This window comes from Leuciscus leuciscus (assembly GCF_965113295.1).
Source record: "Leuciscus leuciscus genome assembly, chromosome: 1".
Classification (NCBI taxonomy): domain Eukaryota; kingdom Metazoa; phylum Chordata; class Actinopteri; order Cypriniformes; family Leuciscidae; genus Leuciscus; species Leuciscus leuciscus.
The window spans coordinates 29269581-29294536 of record NC_138725.1 but is presented as its reverse complement, the minus strand read 5'-3'; the positions used below and the strand labels follow the sequence as shown (position 1 = coordinate 29294536).

General features: G+C 36.8%; 3 protein-coding genes across 9 annotated transcripts in view; 1 reads left to right on the top strand and 2 right to left on the bottom strand.

Annotated features, from left to right (window-relative positions):
- Positions 1-24956, top strand: part of LOC309498904 (uncharacterized protein) — a 41336-nt gene continuing 16380 nt past the window's right edge. For both annotated transcript variants that reach the window (XM_082169868.1, XM_082169869.1), the window contains exon 1: positions 1-152. The gene's annotated coding sequence lies outside the window, so the exon portion shown is untranslated. The remainder of the gene's footprint in view (positions 153-24956) is intronic.
- Positions 5048-24954, bottom strand: LOC309502227 (uncharacterized protein). Of its 3 annotated transcripts, XM_082174495.1 has the most exons (5): positions 18892-24954; positions 7388-9010; positions 7168-7210; positions 6918-7071; positions 6042-6816 (listed from the first exon to the last, which is right to left on the bottom strand). In XM_082174495.1, the coding sequence occupies exons 2-5, from the start codon at positions 7865-7867 to the stop codon at positions 6684-6686; spliced, it is 810 nt and encodes a 269-aa protein (XP_082030621.1). In that variant the 5' UTR covers positions 7868-9010; positions 18892-24954; the 3' UTR covers positions 6042-6683. The 3 variants fall into 3 exon arrangements, 1 of the variants encoding a protein (XP_082030621.1); XR_014207206.1 differs by lacking the exons at positions 6918-7071; positions 7168-7210; positions 7388-9010 and adding an exon at positions 5048-5933 and having other exon boundaries at positions 5980-6816; positions 18892-18973; positions 20551-24954; XR_014207207.1 differs by lacking the exons at positions 6918-7071; positions 7168-7210; positions 7388-9010 and adding an exon at positions 5048-5933 and having other exon boundaries at positions 5980-6816; positions 18892-24953.
- Positions 10638-14863, bottom strand: LOC309502892 (uncharacterized protein). Of its 4 annotated transcripts, none has more exons than XM_082175484.1 (10): positions 14704-14863; positions 14138-14167; positions 13966-14049; positions 13827-13880; positions 13260-13346; positions 12265-12303; positions 12053-12113; positions 11793-11890; positions 11587-11706; positions 10638-11480 (listed from the first exon to the last, which is right to left on the bottom strand). In XM_082175484.1, the coding sequence occupies exons 3-7, from the start codon at positions 13979-13981 to the stop codon at positions 12085-12087; spliced, it is 225 nt and encodes a 74-aa protein (XP_082031610.1). In that variant the 5' UTR covers positions 13982-14049; positions 14138-14167; positions 14704-14863; the 3' UTR covers positions 10638-11480; positions 11587-11706; positions 11793-11890; positions 12053-12084. The 4 variants fall into 4 exon arrangements, with proteins under 4 accessions (XP_082031610.1, XP_082031607.1, XP_082031609.1 ...); XM_082175481.1 differs by lacking the exon at positions 14704-14863 and adding an exon at positions 14332-14666; XM_082175483.1 differs by lacking the exon at positions 14138-14167.

Sequence of the window (24956 nt, the reverse complement as noted above, 5' to 3'; positions counted from 1 at the left end):
GTCACGCCGTTACCAGTTGCATGTGCTTCGGTGTATTGTAAACACAGGCGTCAATATTGCCTTATCAATTTCAGCCCGAATCAGAGAATATTAGTGGAGAGGAATCGAGCAGAACTTGTGCACGAACGGCTGTTACAGGACGTTTCAGGAAGGTATGTTTTTTTTTTGTGTAGTCTCATACTTTTTCTATACGCGGTTATTTTTAAATGCTATGTTTAAACACGCAGAAATATCCATGCATTTCATACAATCGTTCTACCTCATAATATTACAATCCTCGAAGGGATTATTTGATCAGCACCAAAGCATAAAACGTACATGTGGTGACACATAAACAGCTTCTGCTTTTAAAGTGGGAACTGCTCTATCTTTCAGACAAGCTTTTGTGAACTCGCTTAGATCCGTTATGACTCTAATGCAGCAACTCTTCCTCTTCTCAACACGTGTGTCTGTAATACAGCTGTATAGCTACTACTAGCCCTGAGTGAATTGATAGAATTATTTCATGCCGTGTTTCAAGGCAAGGCAAGGCAAGGCAAGTTTATTTATATAGCACATTTCATACACAATGGCAATTCAAAGTGCTTTACATAGAAGAAATAAAAATAATAAAAATAAATAAGAATAATTAAAACAGTTTAGAAAAATAAAATGAAATACAGTACAGTACAGTCGGACGAACAGCGGCACAGTGCTCATTCAGTAAATGCATAGCTAAACAAAAGTGTTTTGAGTCTGGATTTGAATGTGACCACTGTAGGAGCACATCTGATCTCTTCTGGAAGCTGGTTCCAGCTGCGGCTGGCATAATAGCTAAAAGCAGACTCGCCATGTTTAGAGTGAACCCTTGGTATTTCTAGCTGATATGTTCCTAATGATCTGAGTGATCTGTTGGGTTTATATTCAGTGAGCATACCTGCAATGTATTGTGGTCCTAGGCCATTGAATGATTTATATACCAGTAATAATACTTTAAAATCAATCCTAAATCTAACTGGGAGCCAGTGTAAAGACCTGAGGACTGGTGTGATATGTTCATATTTTCTGGTTCTGCTCAGAATCCTGGCGGCAGCGTTCTGTATGAGCTGCAACTGTCTGATGGTCTTTTTGGGAAGGCCAGTGAGGAGTCCATTACAATAATCCACCCTGCTGGTGATGAAAGCATGCACAAGTTTCTCTAAGTCTTGTCTGGAAACAAAGCATCTAATTCTTGCAATATTTTTCAGATGATAGTATGCTGATTTAGTTATTGCTTTGACATGACTACTGAAACTAAGCTCTGACTCTAGTGTCACACCAAGATTCCTGACTTGATTTTTAGTTGTTTGACCCCTGGAGTGAGGGTATGCGTTCACCTTGAGAACTTCATCTTTGTTTCCAAATGCAATGACTTCAGTTTTATCTTTGTTTAACTGAAGAAAGTTTTGGCACATCCAACTGTTGACTTCATCAATGCATTGGCACAGGGAGTCAATTGGGCTGTAATCGTTAGGCGATAGGGCTAAGTAGATCTGTGTGTCGTCTGCATAGCTGTGGTAAGCAATTTGGTTCTTTCTCATTATTTGGCTCATTGGGAGCATATACAGGTTGAACAGGAGTGGCGCAAGAATTGAGCCTTGAGGGACTCCGCATGTCATGGATGTCCACTCAGACTTATGGTCTCCTATACTCACATAATAACCTCTCCCATCTAAGTATGACCTGAACCATTTTAGGACTATCCCAGAAAGCCCCACCCAGTTTTCCAGCCTGTCCAGAAGTATGTTATGATCGACAGTGTCAAATGCAGCACTGAGGTCGAGTAGTACCAGCACTGATAATTTTCCTGAATCAGTATTTAAGCGAATATCGTTTATTATCTTTATGAGCGCTGTCTTTCTTTGTGCTGTGGTGCGGTCGGAAACCAGATTGAAAATTGTCAAAGTATCCATTCGAGCTTAAGAATTTGTTCAGCTGATTGAAGACAACTTTTTCTATGATCTTGCCTATGAAAGGAAGATTTGAGATCGGTCTATACAGTTTGAGATCGGTCTATAGTTAAAATGAGTATTATGAGTTAGTGAGGAACTCATAATACTCTATGAGTAAATTTACTAATGAGTAAATGAGTTAGAGTAGGGTTTCAGACTTATCCCTTAATAAAACATGAACAAATACATACAGTGAACTAGAGTAGGGTCATTCTACAGAAAAGTCCACTTTTGGTATGGCAAGATGTCTTAAAATTGATTTATTTTTCTAACATTTAAACTTACAACACATTATTAGATTATCCTTTGACTTTATGAATACGCATAAATTACAGCTTAATGATTTTTTTATATTTTTTGTACATTTATGTACATTTAGACCGCATGTACCATTTTTTTGTCACTGGTGTTAGGCTACCTTACTTTTTTGCCAATATTAAAGGTTTTTATGAAATATTATTTCAATTTTTTTCAGCACATGTAGACAGAGTTAGCGAAAAATAATAATAATGCAACAAATAAAGAGATTATGTTTTATTTATTTTAATCAGGTTTGTTAAAAGTGTGCTTGAATGAGGTTAGTTCATCTGCGCTACCATCTATTTGCTATAACAATGAAAATATTTGAAAACCAGTTAAAATCAAGTAATGATGCAATCCTTTAAATCTTAACTTTTGAGTGTAGCAGAATACAATAGATGTAACATTATTACTATGTCACATGTGACATTGCATTTAATGTGACAGAAAAAAAGACAGTAACACCAGTGACACAATAAAGTTTATCTATAATTGGAAGTCACTGGTGTTACTGGTGTTACCCATAAGAAAGGTGACACCAGTGACAGTAACACCAGTGACAATTTTCATGAAAAAATAATTTTACAAAATGGCTGCTGCAAGGTAACAAACCACATGTTGTCAATCATGGTATACTAACTAAATTAAGTAGTTTAATCCATTTGTATTCTAGTTTTTTTTTTTACAATTACCTAACAGTAAAGTAGGTCATACCAGTGACTTCAACTAAAAGCTTCATATGAAATCATGAGATAAATGAGAAGATTTCTGATAACTGAAAAGAGACAGTGGATCTACCATTGGCTTTTCTTCATAGATATTCAGGAAATTGGAAGAAGGAAGTCAAGTGATGTCATCAGTGTGATTTTTATTTCAAAATAAGAGATTTTTGTTTAATGGTAACACCAGTGACACAACTCCAGGGGACCTCTACTTTCATTATAAATTTTATAATATTTATTCTGCATTTTTTTTAATATATATCATTTACATAATATATATTTGATAGTTATGTATACATTTTCCCTCTGTACATGACTGTGGGGATGAGCACTTCTGTGTGCTTGAAATTCTATATAATTAATAAAAATCAAATATTGCCACATTGATGGCTCAAGAGGGTGTAATTGTTCAAATAACATATTGTTTTATTTTAAAATGTAAAGAAATTGTAACCCTAAAGTGTTTTTTAAGTGTAATATTTCTGTAAAGGCTAGGGACAGAAAAATTGACATTTTCATAGAATGACCCAGTATTTGTATTATCTTACATTTGACAGTAATATATTAATTTGCCACAGCCACAAATGTAACACTAAACTGAAAATGGTAGGCTATTTTAGTTTAGCAATATAACTGTATAAGAAAAAGTTCAACAAATACATCTAGGAATATAAAAAAGTATGAATAATAGGCTATATAGCCTATTTATATATATATATATATATATATATATATATATATATATATATATATATATATATATATATATATATCTTTAAAACTTAATGACCAGAAAACTTTTTGTTTTCAATAAAAGGCATGTCAGTTTCTTTTTAAAGGGATAGTTCGCCCAAAAATGATATTTAAGCCATGATTTACTCACCCTCAAGCCGTTCGAGATGCATATGTCAATCTTTTTTCAGACGAACACATTTTCAGTTATTTTAGAAAATGTCTTAGATCTTTCAGTGGTTATAATGTGACGCAATGGGGTCCAGCTGCTTAAAGACAGAAAATGTGCATGCATCCTTCACAAAAGTAATCCATCCGGCTCCAGGGGGATAAACGAAGGCCTTCTGAGGGTAATCCGTGCGGTTTTGTCGTAAAAATATACATATTTAAAACTTTATAAACGAAAATAACTGGCTTCCGGTGGCGGTCGGCGCGCGTTCGTGGAGATAGAAGCGTCTAATTAGTAATTAGTAAAACCTAACTAATTAGTCTTTATTTCTTTCATTCTAACTAATCAGTCTCTTTCTTTCTTTCTTTCTTTCTTTCTTTCTTTCTTTCTTTCTTTCTTTCTTTCTTTCTAACTAATCCACCATTCTTTCCTTTCTTTCTTTCTTTCTTTCTTTCTTTCTTTCTTTCTTTCTTTCTTTCTTTCTTTCTTTCTTTCTAACTAATCCACCATTCTTTCCTTCCTTCCTTCCTTCCTTCCTTCCTTCCTTCCTTCCTTCCTTCCTTCCTTCCTTCCTTCCTTCCTTCTAACTAATCAGTCTTTCTTTCTTTCTTTCTTTCTTTCTTTCTTTCTTTCTTTCTTTCTTTCTTTCTTTCTTTCTAACTAATCCACCATTCTCCTTTCTTTCTTTCTTTCTTTCTTTCTTTCTTTCTTTCTTTCTTTCTTTCTTTCTTTCTAACTAATCCACCATTCTTTCCTTTCTTTCTTTCTTTCTTTCTTTCTTTCTTTCTTTCTTTCTTTCTTTCTTTCTTTCTAACTAATCCACCATTCTTTCCTTCCTTCCTTCCTTCCTTCCTTCCTTCCTTCCTTCCTTCCTTCCTTCCTTCCTTCCTTCTAACTAATCAGTCTTTCTTTCTTTCTTTCTTTCTTTCTTTCTTTCTTTCTTTCTAACTAATCCACCATTCTCCTTTCTTTCTTTCTTTCTTTCTTTCTTTCTTTCTTTCTTTCTTTCTTTCTTTCTTTCTAACTAATCTACCATTCTTTTTCTTTCTTTCTTTCTTTCTTTCTTTCTTTCTTTCTTTCTTTCTTTCTTTCTTTCTTTCTTTCTTTCTTTCTACCTAATCTTTTTCTTTCTTTCTTTCTACCTAATCTTTTTCTTTCTTTCTTTCTACCTAATCTTTTCTTTCTTTCTTTCTTGCTTTCTTGCTTGCTTTCTAACTAATCTTACTTTCTTTTTTCTTTCATTCTTTCTTTCTACCTAATCTTTCTTTCTTTCTTTCTTTCTTTCTTTCTTTCTTTCTTTCTAACTAATTAGTCTTTATTTCTTTCATTCTAACTAATCAGTCTTTCTTTCTTTCTTTCTTTCTTTCTTTCTTTCTTTCTTTCTTTCTTTCTTTCTTTCTAACTAATCCAGCATTCTCTTTCTTTCTTTCTTGCTTTCTTGCTTTCTTGCTTGCTTTCTAACTAATCTTACTTTCTTTTTTCTTTCATTCTTTCTTTCTTTCTTGCTTTCTAACTAATCTGTCTTTCTTTCTAACTAATTAGTCTTTCTTTCTTTCTTTCTTTCTTTCTTTCTTTCTTTCTTTCTTACTAATCCACCATTCTCTTTCTTTCTTTCTTTCTTTCTTTCTTTCTTTCTTTCTTTCTTTCTTTCTTTCTTTCTTTCTTTCTTTCTAACTAATCTACCATTCTTTTCTTTCTTTCTTTCTTTCTTTCTTTCTTTCTTTCTTTCTTTCTAACTAATCCACCATTCTTTTTCTTTCTTTCTTTTTCTTTCTTTCTTTTTCTTTCTTTCTTTCTTTCTTTCTTTCTTTCTTTCTTTCTTTCTTTCTTTCTTTCTTTCTTTCTTTCTACCTAATCTTTTCTTTCTTTCTTTCTTTCTTTCTTTCTTTCTTTCTTTCTTTCTTTCTTTCTTTCTTTCTTTTTTGCTTTCTTGCTTGCTTTCTAACTAATCTGTCTTTCTTTCTAACTAATCTTACTTTCTTTTTTCTTTCATTCTTTCTTTCTACCTAATCTTTCTTTCTTTCTTGCTTTCTAACTAATCTGTCTTTCTTTCTAACTAATCTTTCTTTTAATCTATCTTTTTAACTAATCTTTCTTTCTAACTAATATATCTTTCTTTTTCTCTCTAACTAATATTTTTTCTTCCTATCTAACTAATTTATCAATCAAAATTTAAACTACTTTAAACTTCATACTACTTCAAACTTCTAACTACTTTTAACTTTTTCAAACTCTCTGGTCCGGCTTTCTCAAGCCAACTTAAAGTTAATTGACTCATCGACTATCGCGACAGGCCTAATGACAAGTGCACCGGTCAAGTTTGACCGGAGTTCTCCTTAACATATGACGACAGAGTTGCGACGGTTACCTGCTGCGACTTGAAAACAAAGAATGGCGGCTGTTGCTGGAGAACAGTCTTTCGAATCGGCTTTGGCCGCGACTCTGGAGGACTTGGAGTTTAGTTTTTCTTTGAGAAAAGAGCAAAGAACGGCACTTAAGTCATTCTTAAAAAAAGGAAGATGTGTTCGTCGTTTTGCCGGCCAGATAGGCAAAAGTTGAATCTATCAGCTAAGCTCCGCTGTTGGGAAACACTCTGGTTGGTTGAAGCACAGTCCTATTGCGTGCAGAGGGAATTTGAAAGACAGCCGTTAATCCCACCCCTCGGATTGAACCGCGTCTATGGTGAGTTGCCAGACCTAACATCTACTGAGTTTACAGAGTTGTGCCAAATGTACAAGATTTCAACAGAATAAGACAGTGTGAGTAACAAAGGAGTTTGTGTAACGACCTTTAAATCTTCCAAGGATTCTGGAAGTCACTCAGATCCGACAGGAATCGAAGTAGTTTTGGTGGAATGTTGTACTGTTTCGTGCCCTTTTTTTCTGCTTTAGACCCTCGTTCTGGATTGATACCCAGCAGGCTCCTGTGACAACACAAAAAATGTATCATATCACTTTGGCATGGCATTGCAAAACTAAATATACTATAAAATGGACAAAGAACTTTGTCAAAACATAGGCCTACCTCTGGATAAATTCCAGAGTCAGGGCTGCTCCCTTGGGGTACATGATGTTCAGCACGTAGAAGAGGCTGAACACATAGCTGACAGCAACCAGAGAACTGCTGATGATGTGGTTTACTGTGACTTCATCCGCTGATATTTTGTATCTTCCTTCATCTGCAAAACATGTAAATAACGACAATACATTTTTCATTCAATGAAACAAATATACAGCACTTTCAAATATTTAAGAGCAGACATGAATATCCTTACCAACTATGATGCACGGGTTGCTTGGCAGTTCTGCTAAAGCATCCTGTAAGAGGTGAAGACAGACATATCTGAATCACAAAATGTTGTTTTTCTGTGGAATTTCCCTGCAATGCTCAGGACTCTGTATTGGCAGTGGTAACATTTGTATCAGTGCGTCACTACCTTGCCTTCCTACTAAACCAAATTCCAATAAAATTATGAGTTTATGCTGTGTGCTTACTTCTTCGTTTAGCAGCAGCACCTTTGGCTCCTCCGCAAAGTACTCCATCAGGCCCTGGAGGAGTTTTATTGGATCTGTAGTAACTCCTCTGATTCCCTTGCTCACAAGAAACTCCATGATGGTCTTGCCCTTCTCCTCAATTTGGTTCATAAGTTTGGTTTGAACAGAAAATCCCAGCAATTTCTCTGTGTGGTCAAGCAGACAGGTGGCTTCAAACAGGTATGGCCATTCTTCCATGAGTTTGAGTACATTGTCTTCGGTATTCAGAGTGATGCGCTGGGCGCAGTATGTTTCAGCCATTAATCTTTTAATGTCGCTCTCAGGTAAAACATTTTCTTTAAAGGCGTCTTGCAGCTTTTTCTTTTTTTCCTCGTTGTCAAAGTCATTTGGGGACTCGGGTTGCCACTGACGACAGCCGTATACGGTCAGATGATTTGCATTTCTTCTTTGGTCTCCGTTCATTGGATGTGCCGAAAGCATATTGTCGCCTGATGTTCTCGACTCGATTCTCCATTTGCATAACAAGGGAGGCAAAACCTTGACCCACTACATTTGTGCCAGATTTATCCAAAAAGGAATCAGGGTATCAGGGTACAACTTGTTTCAGCTTGCTTCTGCCTGGTCTGGTGTCTTTAGCCATCAAGTCTTCCATGATGATCCTGATCATGTGTCTTCTATCTTTTGGTAGTGGCCTCCTCTTCTCCTTCAGCGCATTCATCATTGTAACTGGAAACTTCTGCCATGGGATTTGAAACATCTCTGGATGTGTCACAGTTGGCATCTCCATCAGATTCTTGGTAACACTACAAAGGTTGGGAGTACAGGACACATCCAAGGTGCTCTGAGACACTTGGGGAGAAAAAACAAATAAAAAGTGGACTCCAAAAGGTGAACAATAGCAAACAAACTGTCACTTGTAAGTAGGGCTGGGTGATTAATACAATTGTAAAGTTGTATTTTCAATCACGATTATGAAAACAAGATAATTGTAGCTTTTTTTGTTTTCAATTAAATTATATTTAAAGATCAAGGAAATCCACTGTTAAAAAGTTCAATAAATTCATGTTTCCGTAATCTTTGAGTAATGTTAAATCATCATGATGTCATTATTGACCAATATAATTCTGATTATGATTTTTGCCATAATCGAGCAGCCTTTCTTGTGAGAGAGAGAGAGATTGATTTTCTTTGAAAAATGAAATAATGTATCCCAAGTTTATGCACCCCCCCTCATCCTCAGATACTGCCATATTTATGTGGGTATTTTCTGTGTGTAGTATTAGCTGCAAAATATAGGTTTCTGATTGATCATGGCAATAAAGCTTATTTGAAGTTAACTAAATTAAAGAAATTAGTGTACTGTTCAATGTCTGATCAAGCCCATAACATACCTGAGGAAAATGCACTGATCAGCCGCCTGGACTGTATAGATGATAAAATCCCATCCAAGTCTGCTACACTTAAAAATGTGCAGTCTTCCAGATTTGTGACTCCAACATCTGTCAACTTTCTGATAGTAGTTTCTTCCAGTGAATGCCATGTGCTTCTGATCTTCTCCCTTACAGACTCCATGGTGGACTGTGTTTAAGAGCAACCAGCAGTCTGCCACCTCTGCTGTAGTGTCTGAGTGGAATGTAATCAAGAAGCTCATCAAGTCCTTTGCAAATAAAAATACCACCCTCACTCTCTACTTCAAAAACACCAAGACCTGGATCAAGACTTGCTTTTTTCTGTCTAAGCACAAGAAGTACAGTCTTTTGTTCTTTCACTACAATGCATGCAATCAGCCCGAGAATTAACTCTCCAATATTACAGCTCAAAATGACAAGCATGTCATTTGCATAGCATGTGCCACGTACAGTAATTCTGTCTGTCACTACCGCATTTGATGATGTGACATTGAATGCTTTCAATGCACCCTTAATCTGAGTATCATACAACTCTGGGTAAAACCTTGTACAGTCAGACATGATTAACTCAGGGGAGAACACATTTCCTCTGCTTTGGTAGGCCTGCAACAACTGATGTCTCTCTGAAAGGGATTTTGTGATGTTTCTGAAGTTCTTACTTGCCCGAATACACCTCTTCAAATAGCTGTGCTTACTTTCAAATCTCATCGTCCATGTGCGAATTAATGGCCCAAACTGTAATGTGAGATCTGCATAATGTAAAAGGTAATGATGTTTGGGTCTAAGCTTTTAAGTGGGAAGAGGAGAAGCCTTGTTTCTATGTACTCTTCAGTGAGGACCTTCATGTAGGCAACCTGTGATTCTGACAGTGCGGGAGCACATACAAGCTCAACCACCTGCCTAAGTAGCAGTATGAGTTGCCAAACTTCATCCATAAGGTCTCTGATCCTGTCATGTAACAGTACTGGCAAGAAACGAAGAAGCCACCAATTTTGAGCAGCATGCCCCCCAAGTTTTGTCCCATTGTTACGCAGAACATTAGCCTTGTTCTGACTCTCTCCTGTAAAATTAACAATTCTGCTGTTAAGTACATCGTAACTGAACCACTTCCTTGTTTTTACTAGGAACTGCAAGTACATGGCCAAATCATAGTCAACTATGCCCTCAAATAAATCATTGGCAAGGCAGGGTGGAAGTCCCGGTGCACAAACATGGAAATGTGTCAGTTTGTTCAAAACACTGTTTGACTTGATGCCTTTGTGCATTTGCATATCTGGGTTATTTTCCAACTCCATCAATGATTCCCTATAACTAGCTGGCGTTCTCTCTGTGGCTGTAGAAAGAGGATTTCTTTGAAAATCCTCTTTTCTAATGTGACAGTACCTACAAAAATATTCTGCACAGCTGAAATTTTCCGTAAATCCTCCAAGATAGTGGGACCCAAGATTGTCTCCAATGACACATGCAATACTGCCTCTGAAGGTCTTACCTTCAATGCAAATGCCTGTTGACTCCAGGTCACGCAAGTCTGACATCAAAATATCAAAAACTCTCTCAGATCCAAACAGCTTACAGTTCTTCTCCAGACAAAGAAGTACAAGCTGTATTGAGTCAACAGTGGATCGGTTGTGTGCATAGACATTACCCAAAGTGTAATACACAGCGAGAACTTTGTGTTTTTGCCTAGCAGACCCTAGAGGGTTAGCGACTTCAAAAGCATCTTGAAACAACATGATCTGAAGAGCATGCGGATCAGATGCAAACAATTAATTGGATTTAGAGACACAGCCATCTCCAATATCACATAGTTTGCTATTGTCAGCATGAATAGGATTTAGAATTTGATGCACTGCATGAAAATTGGGATTTCCGACCCCGTAAACGGCCGTAAATCTCCCTAATTTTCGGCAGTTAACGACAATTTACAGCCTGTGAACGTCGCGTTCGTCTGTGCCGAATATTGTCGGAAACGAACCATGACGTATGCAGAGCGCTCGCGCCGGAGGTGTGAATGGCTCTAATTACCATATGAATAGCAGCTCCCGCCAGAGAAAGGCTTGAATTTCCTCACTCACTATTGGTTGAACCCACGTGGTTTAAACAAGAAAAATCACTCGTGATTGGTTGGCAGATCTGTTACTATTGGTCACCCTCGCTCATTATAAATTCAAAAAATTATAATATTCATATAAATGATGATACATAAATTATTTTTTTATATTCATAATATGCTATTCTGTGGTATATTCATGTCATTGTTAACCTATGGACTACACTATTATTACCATCAAGGACATGAATTTATAAAGGAAAGGAAAATTTGCCAGGGACATGCTGTTTATTCAAAGAAAGAGCTTTATTATTAGCACAAACACAAAACAATATACACCTATGTACAAAGCATAGATCATCTGCACACACAACAAATTGGAAGCTCAGTGTCTGTTTTCATCTTCGGAGCTGTAGGTGACTAGCGGCGTTCTCTCTGAATTCGATCCACTTTGAAAACGTCTGTGGTGCGTTGCCCTGTATTTAGGAGTCGCCTCTAATCTCGACTGCAGCGTAGCACAGAGCTCTGTGAGCTCCTGGCTGGTGGTTGAACTTCATGGGACATCAGATCTATGGTGGCGCACTTCCAAATGCCCACGTCATCCTCACCTAGCACACCGTCTCGCTTCTAGCAGCTGTAAAAACAACCAATACAGACAATCAGTACTGTGATGCACTGTGTATGGACACAAAACATCTATTAATGCACTTGAAAATAGTCACATTGACTAAAAATCTTACCCTCTTTCTTCTCGCTCGACTCCGAGCTGAACTCCCTCACAGCTTCGGCCTGCAGTGCCAGATCTGGTTGTTTGTACCTGAAGCTCCTGCGTACTGTCTCGTAGTACGTCTTACAGGCAGCTGGAAAACAATTAAATGAGAGTGATATGAATAAAAACAACGCAAGTCACAGTAAAATAAAACAAGGAGAAAATAGTCAAAGTTACTTATAATGTCGTCATGATCAGCGTCATGAAAATCTGGACTTGCAGACATAGCTCTGAGTAAATGTGAGGTTACGCCCTCGTTATGAGGCGAGGTTACTCTATGGAAACAAAATGTATGATTAAGATCGTAAACTATAACGGATCTATTTTCTTATACAAGAGAATGAAAGCATATTCTTTGAATCTTACCTTTAAAATGTTTGTAAGTTTTTATGAAAGTAAAAAAATAAAAGAATGTAAGATTCTTTAATTTTTTTTACCTTGCTCCAGTTCGTAGCGCCCACAATTTGTCTCAGAGTTGAGAAGATGGCATACTGCTTCCTGTAAATTACATGATTTACAATTATTAAACAAATAATAGCCATCACTCCCATGACCTCTTGCTTTATGATGAAATCATGAAAAACTGAATATTCTTACATTTCACAAGGCCTGACAAAATACAAAAGTGACCGATGAGATGAATACTTACTGGGTGTCAACAGGTCTTTGCTCAGAGGTGCGCTAGCATCTTAAGGGCGAAAAAAACAAAGATTATTCAAAAATGTACAATTATTGAAATCAAACAAAAAGGTAAGAATTGCCACACTCTGCTCTTCTAAGCAAGACTGTCTGAAACATGTCATTAAGCCAATAAAATAAACTGTTACCAAACTTGATTCTCAAGCAGTAAGTAAAGACCAATTTATAGTTATGCGTCGACCTCCCGCTGTAGCTACAGAGTAGGCTGTGTACATAGCGTACCCTTTAGCACACCCTGACGTGCACCTCTCCCAAAATGTAACAATGCGTCAATTTTACGTGGACGGAAGCGCTGTGATTGGTCTAGAACGCCTCCCTCGGGTTTCACAGGCTTCTTTCTGCATGTGTAATTGTGCGTCAACAGGGACAACAATGCAGAAGTATAAATGAAACAGTGTAGCCTATAGCATAGAGGCTCGGGCTTCGGTCTGACGCAAAAGTATAAATCAGCCTTAAAGGATTAGTTCACCTCAAAATGAAAATTTCCTGATAATTTACTCACACTGAGTGACAAGATATCCATGTCTGTCTTTCCTCAGTGGAAAAGAAATTAAGTTTAAGGAAAACATTTCCATATTTAATGGCATATACTTTAATGGCAACCAAAGATCTCAATGTTCCAAGACGGTTCAAATGTCCGTCTCAATGCAGCTTCAGAGTCTCTACACAATCCCAGTCGAGAAATCAGGTTCTTATCTAGCAAAACCATCTGTCATTTTATAAAATTATATATACACATTTATGTATTTTTTAAACAATTGTTTGTCTTGTGCTAGTCTGCTGGCATTACAGACATTTGAACCTTCTTTGAACATTGGGATTGTTGGTTGCCATTAAAGTCCAATCTCTGTAGAAAAATACTGAAATGTTAATCCTCAAAACTAAATTTATTTTCCACTGAAAAAAGAAATAAAGGTTGGGGCAACAGATAAAGTGAATACTCACTGGAAATTTCCTTGCGCTGAAATCTGGCTGCACATTTCTCCGGGTCAGAGAAGGCTTCCACAAGACATTCAAAGTTTGACTTAGAGTCTGAAACACATGAGTCAGCCAGTAAGTACGGTCATGTTGCCTATCCTAATTTAATAATGAAATACTGGAGTCATTACTATGCTTAATTAAGAGTGAGAAGAACCTACTCATCTTGAATGGACAAAAAAAGCGAATGTTTTTGTCTCATCTTTCCATAGAACATTTGAAAAGTAACTGACACTACTGGAACTTCTAACGGGCAGAGGGACCACCAGACTCTGACCATAGAACACGGCCCGTTTGAAGTTCCAGTGTCAGTTACTTTTCAAATGTTCTATGGAAAGATGAGACAAAAACATTCGCTTTTTTTGTCCATTCAAGATGAGTAGGTTCTCACTCTTAATTAAGCAGCTTAAATAACTCTGACCAGCACTGTATATATTTAAAATAGATTATTCACAAGCAGTAAAAAACTACTTGTCTTGAATGGAGTGTGACTTTGTGCAGAGCAATGTTTTGTGCAGGGGGAAAAGTACTTACCAGGAGTGGACATTTCACTGCCAGGACGCTCCACTTGGCTAGACATGGCACAATCTTTATTAGATAAAACACATGAATAAGCCTGTGACTTATGTTGTACACAACACAATATTATGTTTAAGTTGTCATCAGTACTCACCAGTATTGTGCAACATGCTGGTGTCCTCAATGGGCTGCAGCTTCCTTCGTACATTATTGAAGGGGGTAACGTTATATCTTGACGCTTATACAGAGGTAATGTAAAATAAAATATATAAAGTTAAAGAATTTAATTTTTAAACTGCAATTATAAATGAAGAGAAAACGATTACCCCTGATATTCTCATCCGAATCCAATAATACTGCAAAATGTTTGTATAAAATTTCAGGCCCAATTTGTATCAACCGATTTTATATTTCATCTAATCACCTCATCGTCCTTCTCCTCTGCCTGGTAACGTTGTTACATTAGGTGTCACATTCACGACGCACATTTATAAATTAGACAATTCACCTTTAAACCCACCTTGCATCATCTGTGAACCCCGTAGCAAGCTGCTATATGGACAAGCTAACTTAGTTAGCAAAGAGCTAAGTTAGCCAGTCAGACTCAGAACTCTATGCCATGCTGCTATCGGTTTACGTGCAGTTTAGTATCCCAAATTGACATAATCTCTCGTGTAACGTTACAGCTAAAATAACATGGACACTGAACATGAACCATGAGCAGCAAGCTAACTTTAAAAAAAAAAAAAAAAAGCGCCAAAAGCTAACGAGAAGTTGTTTACACAGAGAGTGCGCGCGCGCGACCGGCTCTCTCTCTCTCTCTGGTCGTTCTTTTAGTTAAAACATGCGCCCCGTCACAAACGCAGCCGTTCATCTAACTTACATTACTCACCGATCAAATAAGACTTTGGCGGGACAAAAATTCACTTTGGCAGGCGCTAAAACAAGTTCAATGCAGGAAAATTCATGCGTGAGTTTCCATTAGACTCGCACGGTAGCCAGGCAAATGGCGAGCTCAGCTGTTGTTGACGCTGTGTGTGCTTCAAGATTATGATTGGCCAAGAGAAAAAGTGCTAAGATTCCGATTGGCCCAGAGAAATGTAAATTATAAGATTTATCCAATAATGTTTCTCAATTCTAGCCTGCATGGCAGTTTACTGTGAGAATACAGGAATATATAATTGTTTGTGTTTTGTTAGCTTAAGTTTCAGTGTGGATTGTTTGTGTAACCTTTAGACATTAATGAAGATAATTTAATATTTTGTCTAAATCATGCAGAAAACCATCTGGGACATTCTACCAGAAACGTACATTTCCACTTTAAAAAATCTTGGGGAAAAAAATATATTTTTCTTAAATCTGAACGTTGAGACATATGGAGGACATGTTAAACTATGAGAAACACATATCATCCCATCTCAGCATGTTTTTATGATTAAATAAAATACATTTTTATACGCATTTCACCCCTAAAATGTCAGGCCCTGTCACAGACAAATTTGTATATGTTAGAATGGTTTCCTAATGAATTTCTTTGATACAGATAGCATTTTCTTATTGATCACATGTCCCTGATTGTATCTAACATGGTTTTATAATTCCTTTAAGAAATATAAGTAACTTTTCGGTCAACTGTAGTACACAAAATCACAGAATACCCGCAGGCACTCATATAGTTGTAAAATAACTACCTTTACATAGGAGATTTTTATAAAAACATAGTAGTGGATATATACCCCCACCTTCATCTACACAGTTAAAGAGATTAATTAATTAATATTTCCTCAAATAGTACACTTTTATCATAATTTCCTGTGTGACAGGACTGACCATGGCGTGACAGGACTGACGGTACTGTGACAGGACTGACTTTATGGATTTTGATGATGCAGAAAAAGTTATGTTTTGTGTTCTTTATTTAAGTTTTGATTGGCATTTCTTTTTTAAATTATTATTATAATTTTAATGTTAAAGTAATATTAGACTATGGTAAAATTCAGCCAAGGACATACATAATATTGCCAAAAGTATTGGGACAGCCCTCCAAATAATTGAATTTAGGTGTTTAAATCACTTCCATGGCCACAGTTGTATAAAAATCAAGCACCTTGGCCTTCATTTTACTATTGCATGCGTTAAATACACAACATATGCAATAAATGTAATAAAAAAGAACAATAACATTAATTTGTAAGGCCGTGTCACACAGGAATGTGACAGGGCCTGACGGTTGGCCATTGTAAACTGCCATTACTCAGCCTGCTAGCATGCTAGCATAAAAACTGTTAACATGCAAGCAAGGAATTTCAATAACCTTTTTAGACATGTTTTGGATTTAAAACATTTTCATTATTTTCTGTAATGTTTAACCGTGACAGGGCCTGACCCTTTAGCTCGTCTTCCTAAAAAAAACATACAAAAACAAGCTTAAAATCATACAATTCAATGAAACAATTCAGCCTTAATCAATGTAAGCTTCACCTGGGTCAAATGATGTCACTTCCTCTGAGTGATACCCTTAAAGGTGTATTTCACACATTTTATGTAGAGTTTTATGTAAACGTGACAGGACTGACCAAAACATGGGGACAGTTGTAAAATAGAATTTATTTGTAGAATTTATATATAATTTTATGTTTTTGATCAGTTGATGTGAATGATAACAGCTTAAACTTGTTATTGATGAGTTTTTTTTTTTTAAATAACAGTTTGTAGCATAACAAAACTATGAAAGCTGTAGCTCCAATTTGGCTGAGGACAAGGGCATGGACAGGATTTGTAATTTTCAAAAGTGTTTTTAATAAAGAAAAAAATATCTGAGAACCTAATGAATGACATATTCCTTTACAGAACAACTCACAGAAATCAACTATGAGCCAGTTTTAGAAATTTTTGGATGAAATACTTTTTTATTCACTGTAACAATTCAAGGACAGATAATGTACGTTTCTGGTAGAATGTCCCATCTATCTTTGGATAAAAGCATCTGACAAATGGATAAATGTAAAATAATATATATTGCCACTGTACACTGTAAGTCCAGATGTTCCTTTATGAACAACAGCCTTTTAAAGTGGATTTTAATGTGGTTATTCAATTTGTCCCATTTTGTCTGTTTAATAATACTGCTATCACAAAAAGGGCAGTAAAAATTTCTGCAACATGTTGTGCATTGCTCCAAAAGTGGTAGCGCTATTCAAACTCCACTGGCTACCTGTCACATTCAGGATTGATTTAAAAATTTTACTATTTGTGTATAAAGCTAAGCTCTTAACAAACCGGCCCCCCAATATCTGACCAATCTCCTCTGCCCGTACACTCCATCTCGTACTTTGAGATCCAGTGATCACTGTCTTCTTATCGTGCCCAGATCCAGACTTAAAAAACGAGGCGACTGCACTTTTGCGACTGCAGGCCCAAAACTTTGGAACAGTCTACCCCTCTATATCAGACTAGCTCCCTCAATTTCCATCTTCAAAACATCCTTGAAAACTTATTTATTTTCTCTTGCTTTTAATACCCCTTGACTATGATACAACTATTGCCTTTTTTTTATTTTAGTATTTTTTTTTTTTTTTTTGTCCTGTTTCTGCCCTGCATTTTATCTATTGCCCTGTACAGCACTCTGGTCAGCCTTGGCTGTTTTTAATTGTGCGTTATAAATAAATATTGTATTGTATTGTATTTTTTTTTGAATTAAGTTAATACCTTTTAGTCACCTGGGATAAAACTCCCCCTGCTACCCTCATTTGCATTTGTAAAGCTCACAGCAGTCTCATTTACATGTTAAAGCATTAGAGGGAGGGGGGTCACGGGGCAAGCAAGTCCCACGTCAATTTCCGACAATTTCCGACAGTTTGCAGTGTTGCCTGTAAATTGCCGTTTGCAGTCGTAAACCTGAACTTCCACGACAATCTACAGCGCCGGTAACTGTCGAAAATCCCACTTTTCATGCAGTGATGCCGCACACTTTCATTGCTCAAAACAGCTTTTAAGCTTTCTAAAATGGGAACATAATGATAATGTTTTGTCTTGCCTTTGTAATCATGACCTAATGTTATATGTGCTGGTTCTACCAAGTTAAAAACTTTCCTGTAATACTGAAGTCTTTTGTGGTGTGTGGTTAAGGTGCCACTACTCGCATGTAGTGTGGCCTGCATAGGACTTTGCTCATAAACACGTTTCCCTATATTTTGTAATGCCTCATCAGGCACACCATATTCCTGGAGACCCTCTGAAAACAAATCCATAGTAAACTCATGCTGCATATCCTGAAGTACTCTCATTTCACTTGCAATCTCTGAGACTGTAGATGCAGGGACAAGATACTTTGCCTGTAAGCCAAGGAAAAAAAGAGCCATGTTTTCAGTGTATCCATCCTGGGTTGACCCTGGGAGAGAGTCTCTATCTTGCTGCACTGTTTGGACTTCACTATCAATGTCTGGCTGCCCATTATCAGAATCAGCAGGTGCATACTCTGTTGTCTCACTGATATGTCTTTGAGCAATATGTGTAACATCACAGTGCTTGTGACATCTTGATAAATGAGATGTAAAAGAGGATCTGACTTTGAAAGTCTTTGCACATCCACTGTAAGGACATGTCACTTCAAGACCCTCTTGCAAGTGACACTTAAGGTGGGATACAAGACATTTTATGCTTCCACACTCTTTGCCACAAAACTCCCAAGAACACTTTAACTGCACAGATATATGACGATTAAAAGACTGCTTTCTCCCTTCACTGTGAATTCTGGACAAGTGCACATTTAAAGAATTGTAAGAGGAAAAGCTTCTTCCACAGTCTGGAAAACCACAAGGAAAAATTGCCCGGCTAATGTTTCTATGGGTCCTGACGTGCTTTACATAGTCTGAAACTGAGGCACTGATAAACTCACAGATACCACAATGAAACATCATGAGAGCAAGTCAATGAGAAATCTCATCTTGATCTCATAAATGTCTCAATAGCAAAGAGGTGTAAAAGGGCTGCATGGCTTTTAAGGATTTCATCTGTTCAACTGTTGGCACTAGTAGTTCTTAAAAAAAATCTACAAAAAAAAAAAAAATCATAGAAGTACCGGTAGAAAGGAGGTGCACAGATTGGCAAGCAAGACTGCGGGGCTTTTAGGGAGTCATCCGTTGGCACTCACAGTAGTTTATCTGAAAACAAAAAGTACATACACAATGTAAGTTTAATGTGCATTAGTTTGATGTTTCCATTCACATAACGTTACTCTACAACAGCAGTGCAACGCCGACACACAGACACCGTCCTCGTCTCATACAGAACTGTCTCTCCATTGTTGTAACTGTTCACTTTCTTTTACTATTTGTTTGATTGCTTTTATACTAATAAATGTTACATTTCTATAAAAAATTCATTTGGAACAAATAAGACAATGAATCAAAAAAGAAAACTATCAAAACTAAACCACAAACATTTTACAAAACTTTTTACAATCTAAACTTTACAATTTTCACCTATTTTCAACTTTGTTCCCTCTTGTTAACAGCTATTTACAACTTTATCTGAGCTAAACTACAAGTTATGGACATCATGCCGTAATTGAAGCAGTCTCATGCTAAATCTATTTTGTTTTGCAATAATGTATAACTTACAGCATAGGGGTAGGTAGATAATCTCTATATGTATAATATTTTCTGAATATTTTTGGCTAAATACTAGAATCAATGTTTTTTTTATGAACTTTGAGCATGAAAATCAAAGTTTGAATGATTAAAAGTGTAGGCTAGTTGTTGACGTTTTGTTACAAAGGTGAAAACTCTTGTAATGATACAGATTTTTTAATACGCACTCTTGTCATATATTAATCCATTACTCTTCCAACATATATTTTTCTGCAAAATCATCAACAAATATGTATTCTTGAGTCTAATACTTAGACCTTTCCAACGATATATAGTTTGCCATGATTAGGATTTAGTAGTAAAATATTAAAGTAAACTTGTGTAAACAGCCACACACACATATGGCAGACCTGCCTGCAGCAAGCAAGTTAATTTAACCTAACAAACGTGAATGTTGGATTAAGTTAGGGTTTTCGCTCACTCAAAATGGCCCAGGATTAACTTACGTTAAAAGAGAGCCTTCATTTAACGTTCAGCCCCCAAAAAGACACCACTGATGTCGCACTAGCCTAACACTGTCTTAACCACGACCGAACATTTAACAGTTAACGTTTGCAGCTTACAATACCAAGAAAACACTAGTGTTAACTTCTATGACATTTCAAAATTACCTTTTACACGCAAAGTGGAGCTGGAGATGAAGCTTTTGCGCGTTCACAGCCAGCTTGTTCACATACAGAGGAGACGCGGTGTTTTTTTTTTTTCAAACAGGAGTCAAAATCTCCCGCTCCAAATAAAAATACTGACAATAGTTCCGTAAATTAACAGACCCACAAAGAATGGAGAAGCGGGACATGACCAAATAAGGGATGATAATTGGCTCTGACCTAATATTACAAAAAACAACTCACTCAAACCTGGTCAGTTTTAAATCTTCTGAGAAAACACAGCTCTTTAATCTCCCTAACCAAGCGCTGGTTCATAACTGCAGCTCACGAAGCTAACGTTAAAGTTAACAATAGCCAACGGAAATTCAAAATGGTATAGCCTAACATTACACACGATTAACCCAGACAATATAACATTTAAAACTACTGCAAATAAAACAGTCACTTGGATAATGTACATTTTTCACAAAAATTACTTACCACTGAAAGGGAGACGTTGCAAATTCGTTAATAGACGTTCTACTTAAATCGTTCGTCTCTGGCCACGGCAGTTGGCAGTTGCAGCAGAGATTAAAGTCCCATAATGCAATTCGAAACGTAAATAAACAGAAATACACCCGTAAATGACGTTCTATGGACAATTTCTGTAAAAATATACAGTGATACAACTGTTAATAAACAGATATTTCTTAGAGTGTAGTATTATGATTATGTTGAGTATGAACCATTTTTATAAGGGTGTGTAAATATTTGGGAGCAGAGCCATTTATAACATGATTCAACTTTAACTGCTCCACTCTAACATGTACTGGCAGCAGTCACTATTTTGCATCACTTGCAGACTGTTTTTAAGTTTAACTGATAATCCACAGTACCATGCAGAACATGCATAATCAAAATGACACTGAATCAATGATACAACCAGTAATTTCTTGATAGAGAAATCTAGATGCCTTGTTCTGCGATACAAGAATTTCTTGGCTTTATGGACTTTTCTGGCGTCGTTCAACTAAAAGATTGTCCATTAATATTTCAATTTTATTTGTTACTTTTGAGACATGTAAAAAGCCCTGCCCCAACACGACAAAACACTTAAATTACATTCAATGATGTTTATAATAATAATAAAGTTATACTAACTTTACAATTACATAATCATACATATGTGTACGTAATGTACATGTGGTATAACCACACTTTGTGTAAAAATGCACACGTATTCTCATGAGATCACGTTGATTCAGAGTTGGCGTCATCTGAAGTCCTGTCAAGAGTTGGTCTCTTCACAGGTGTTGGGCATCTCAAGTCTTCATAAGAGGCTGGATCCAGACTGGAGCTGACGTACTCTCTAGTTACCTCAGGATGGGCATCCCGAGATAAAACAGAGAAGCAAAAGGAATATAACTAGCTAAGCTGCTGTTCGCAACATTAAGCAAAGATAATCATCTAATTGTCATTGAAGATTGTCAGTCTCTGCACATAAAAACTGTTACGTGTTAGAGATCTAATTACCTTAATACAATGAATGTAGTTATCATAAAATCAAACCATGTTTCAGTTCATATTTATGTAGCTGTAGTGGTTGAAGATGAGTGGCATTAGTGTTTGTTTTTGTATTATTGATGTTTAATCCATGTCATATTGAGAGAAATAACTATCATCTTTCAATTGAGCAGTTTAATGGGCTTTGATCATCTATCCTGACTTAAATAATGTGTTTCTAACAGCAAGCACTCAGAATAAAGTGAGATGATCTGCTGATGATCCTGAATGGCTTGTTGAAAGAGTGTTGATAGTCTGAGGCTCATCAATATTAACAGATCTGCTGAAAACACTCTTTATTTCATGACAATAGTTCCTGTTATCACCTCATTTATTATGCAGATGTCTTCAGATCTCCTGTAAATTGACACTTAAAGCTCATTTCATTGGTGTCAGCAGACTGAGAGTAATTCAATTCAATTCAATTCAAATTTATTTGTATAGCGCTTTTCACAATACATATTGTCTCAAAGCAGCTTTACAGAAAGTGCATTTCAGAAATGTACATAGAAAAATACATTTAGTTAATCATGCATTAATTTAGGGCATAACATATCGCCGGCGTGGAGTCGTCTCCTCACGGGCGTGGAGTCGTCTCTGCATGGGTGTTGGGGCATCTGAAGTTTCCATGAGAGGCTGGATACAAACTGGAGCTGACGAACTCTATTTACCTCGGGACTAGCGTCCCGAGATAACAACAGAAAAGCGGATGGGAAATAATTAGCGTAGCTGCTGTTCCTAATATTAATGCATTCAATCTGATTCAACTGTAGTATAAAAGGTAAGTATTATGTGAATGCTTGGCTAAAGAGATGCGTCTTTAATCTAGTTTTAAACTGGGACAGCGAATCTGAGCCTCGAACAATATCAGGAAGGCCATTCCAGAGTTTAGGAGCTAAATGTGAAAATGCCCTCCCTCCTTTAGTGGTCTTAGATATCCTAGGAATGACCAGAAGCCTCGAATTTAGTGATCTTAAAGAGCGCGATGGATTGTAGGGCGATAGAAGTTCCGTTAAATACCCAGGAGCTAAACCATTTAGGGCTTTATAGGTCATTAGTAATACTTTGTAATTGATACGGAACTTAATAGGTAACCAGTGTAGAGATGATAGAATTGGTGTTATATGATCATATTTTCTTGACTTAGTAAGAACTCTAGCAGCTGCATTTTCGACTAACTGTAGCTTGTTTATTGAGGATGCAGGACAACCAGCTAATAAAGCATTACAGTAATCTAGTCTCGAGGTCATGAATGCATGAACTAACTTTTCAGCATCAGAGACAGATAGCATATTACGTAGCTTAGCAATGTTTCTAAGGTGGAAAAAGGCTGTTCTTGTAACATATGAAATATGATTTTCGAAAGACAAGTTGCGATCTAGTATAACTCCCAGGTCTTTTACTGTAGTGGATAAAGTAACAGGACATCCTTCTAAATTGAAGTTGCATTGTAAGAGGTTTTGTGGGCAGTTTTTTGGACCCATAAGTAATACCTCCGTTTTATCTGAATTTAATAGCAGAAAATTACACGTCATCCAGTATTTTATATCTTTAACACACTCTGATAATTTATTGTTTTCATCCGGTCGTGATGAAATATATAATTGAGTGTCATCAGCATAACAGTGGAAATTAATTCCATGTTTTCTTATAATATTACCAAGCGGCAGCATGAATATTGAGAATAGCAGAGGGACTAACACAGATCCTTGCGGCACTCCATAGTTTACTGACGTTATCTTCGATTTTTCCCCATTTAAACAGACAAAATGGTAGCGGTCTGATAAGTACGATCTAAACCAGCTTAATGCCTGTCCATGAACACCAGTGTAGTTTTGTAGTCGATCTAAGAGTATTTTGTGATCTATAGTGTCGAACGCAGCACTAAGATCAAGTAAAACTAGTATTGAGATACAGCCTTGGTCAGAAGCTAAAAGTAAATCATTTGTGATTTTAACAAGCGCAGTTTCAGTGCTATGATGCGGTCTGAATCCTGACTGAAATTTTTCATAGACATCATTTTCTTGCAAGAAAGAGCACAATTGAGCGGACACCACTTTTTCTAGTATTTTAGACATAAATGGTAGGTTTGAAATGGGTCTATAATTTGCTAGGTTATTATGATCTAATTGTGGTTTCTTAATGAGAGGTTTTATAACTGCCAGTTTAAATGTTCTTGGAACATGACCTAAAGATAAAGACGAGTTAATAATATTGAGAAGAGGCTCTTCCACTACAGGTAACACTTCTTTCAGTAGTTTAGTGGGTATTGGGTCTAATAAACATGTTGTTGGTTTAGATGCAATGATAAGTTTATTTAGCTCTTCCTGTCCTATAGTTGTAAAGCGGCGTAGTTGTTCTTGAGGGGCGATAATTGAGGCTGAATCATAAGACACCATTAAAGATTGTACATTTACAATTGTGTTTCTGATGCTTTCTATTTTCTCAGTGAAGAAGTTCATGAAATCATTACTACTGAACTGTAACGGTATATTTTGCTCAGGTGATGTCTGTTTATTTGTTAGTCTAGCCACGGTGTTAAATAAAAACCTTGGATTACTTTGGTTATTTTCTATTAGTTTGCGGAGGTGCTCAGCCCTGGCTGCTTTTAGGGCCTTTTTATAATGTGACATACTGTCTTTCCACGCGATTCTAAAGACCTCTAAATTAGTTTGTTTCCATTTACGCTCTAAATTTCGAGTTTCTCTCTTGATAACATGCGTAGCACTGTTATACCATGGCGCTTTAGTTTTCTCTCTAACCTTTTTTAATCTAATTGGTGCAACGATGTCTAATGTACTAGAGAAAATGGTGCTCATAGTGCTAGTCATTTCCTCTAGTTCATCCATTTGTTTGGGTTCACTGAGCAGCTGAGATAGATCAGGTAAGCTATTTGAGAATCTATAGCAATTGTAATTTATAGTAGAGAATCTATAGTAATTGTTGGTTTCTATAGATGCATAAATGCTTAGATGTGTCATTTACTGTGCATTCACACCGCCGGCGGCGAGAGCGTCAAAGTGGCCGGAAGCCATTCATTTTCAATGAGAGCCGGCGGCGAGCTCCGGCGAGGGCGGCGCGGCGCGTCTTGGACGGCGAGAGCGGCGAGAAGAGTTGAAATCAAGTCAACTTTATGGTAATAAGCTATGACGCGGTTCGGCGGCAACCAATCGGAATGTAGAAGTCCTCCGCCTGAGAGGAAAAAATCACGCATTCTAATCTACGTCAGAGCGTCCCTGAATCTTTCTACGGCGTCGGTGGCAGGGCGGCTAGAGCGAATTTTGCCGCTCTCGCCGGCGGCGGTGTGAACGTACAGTTAGTATTAAAATAAACTCAGTAACTGA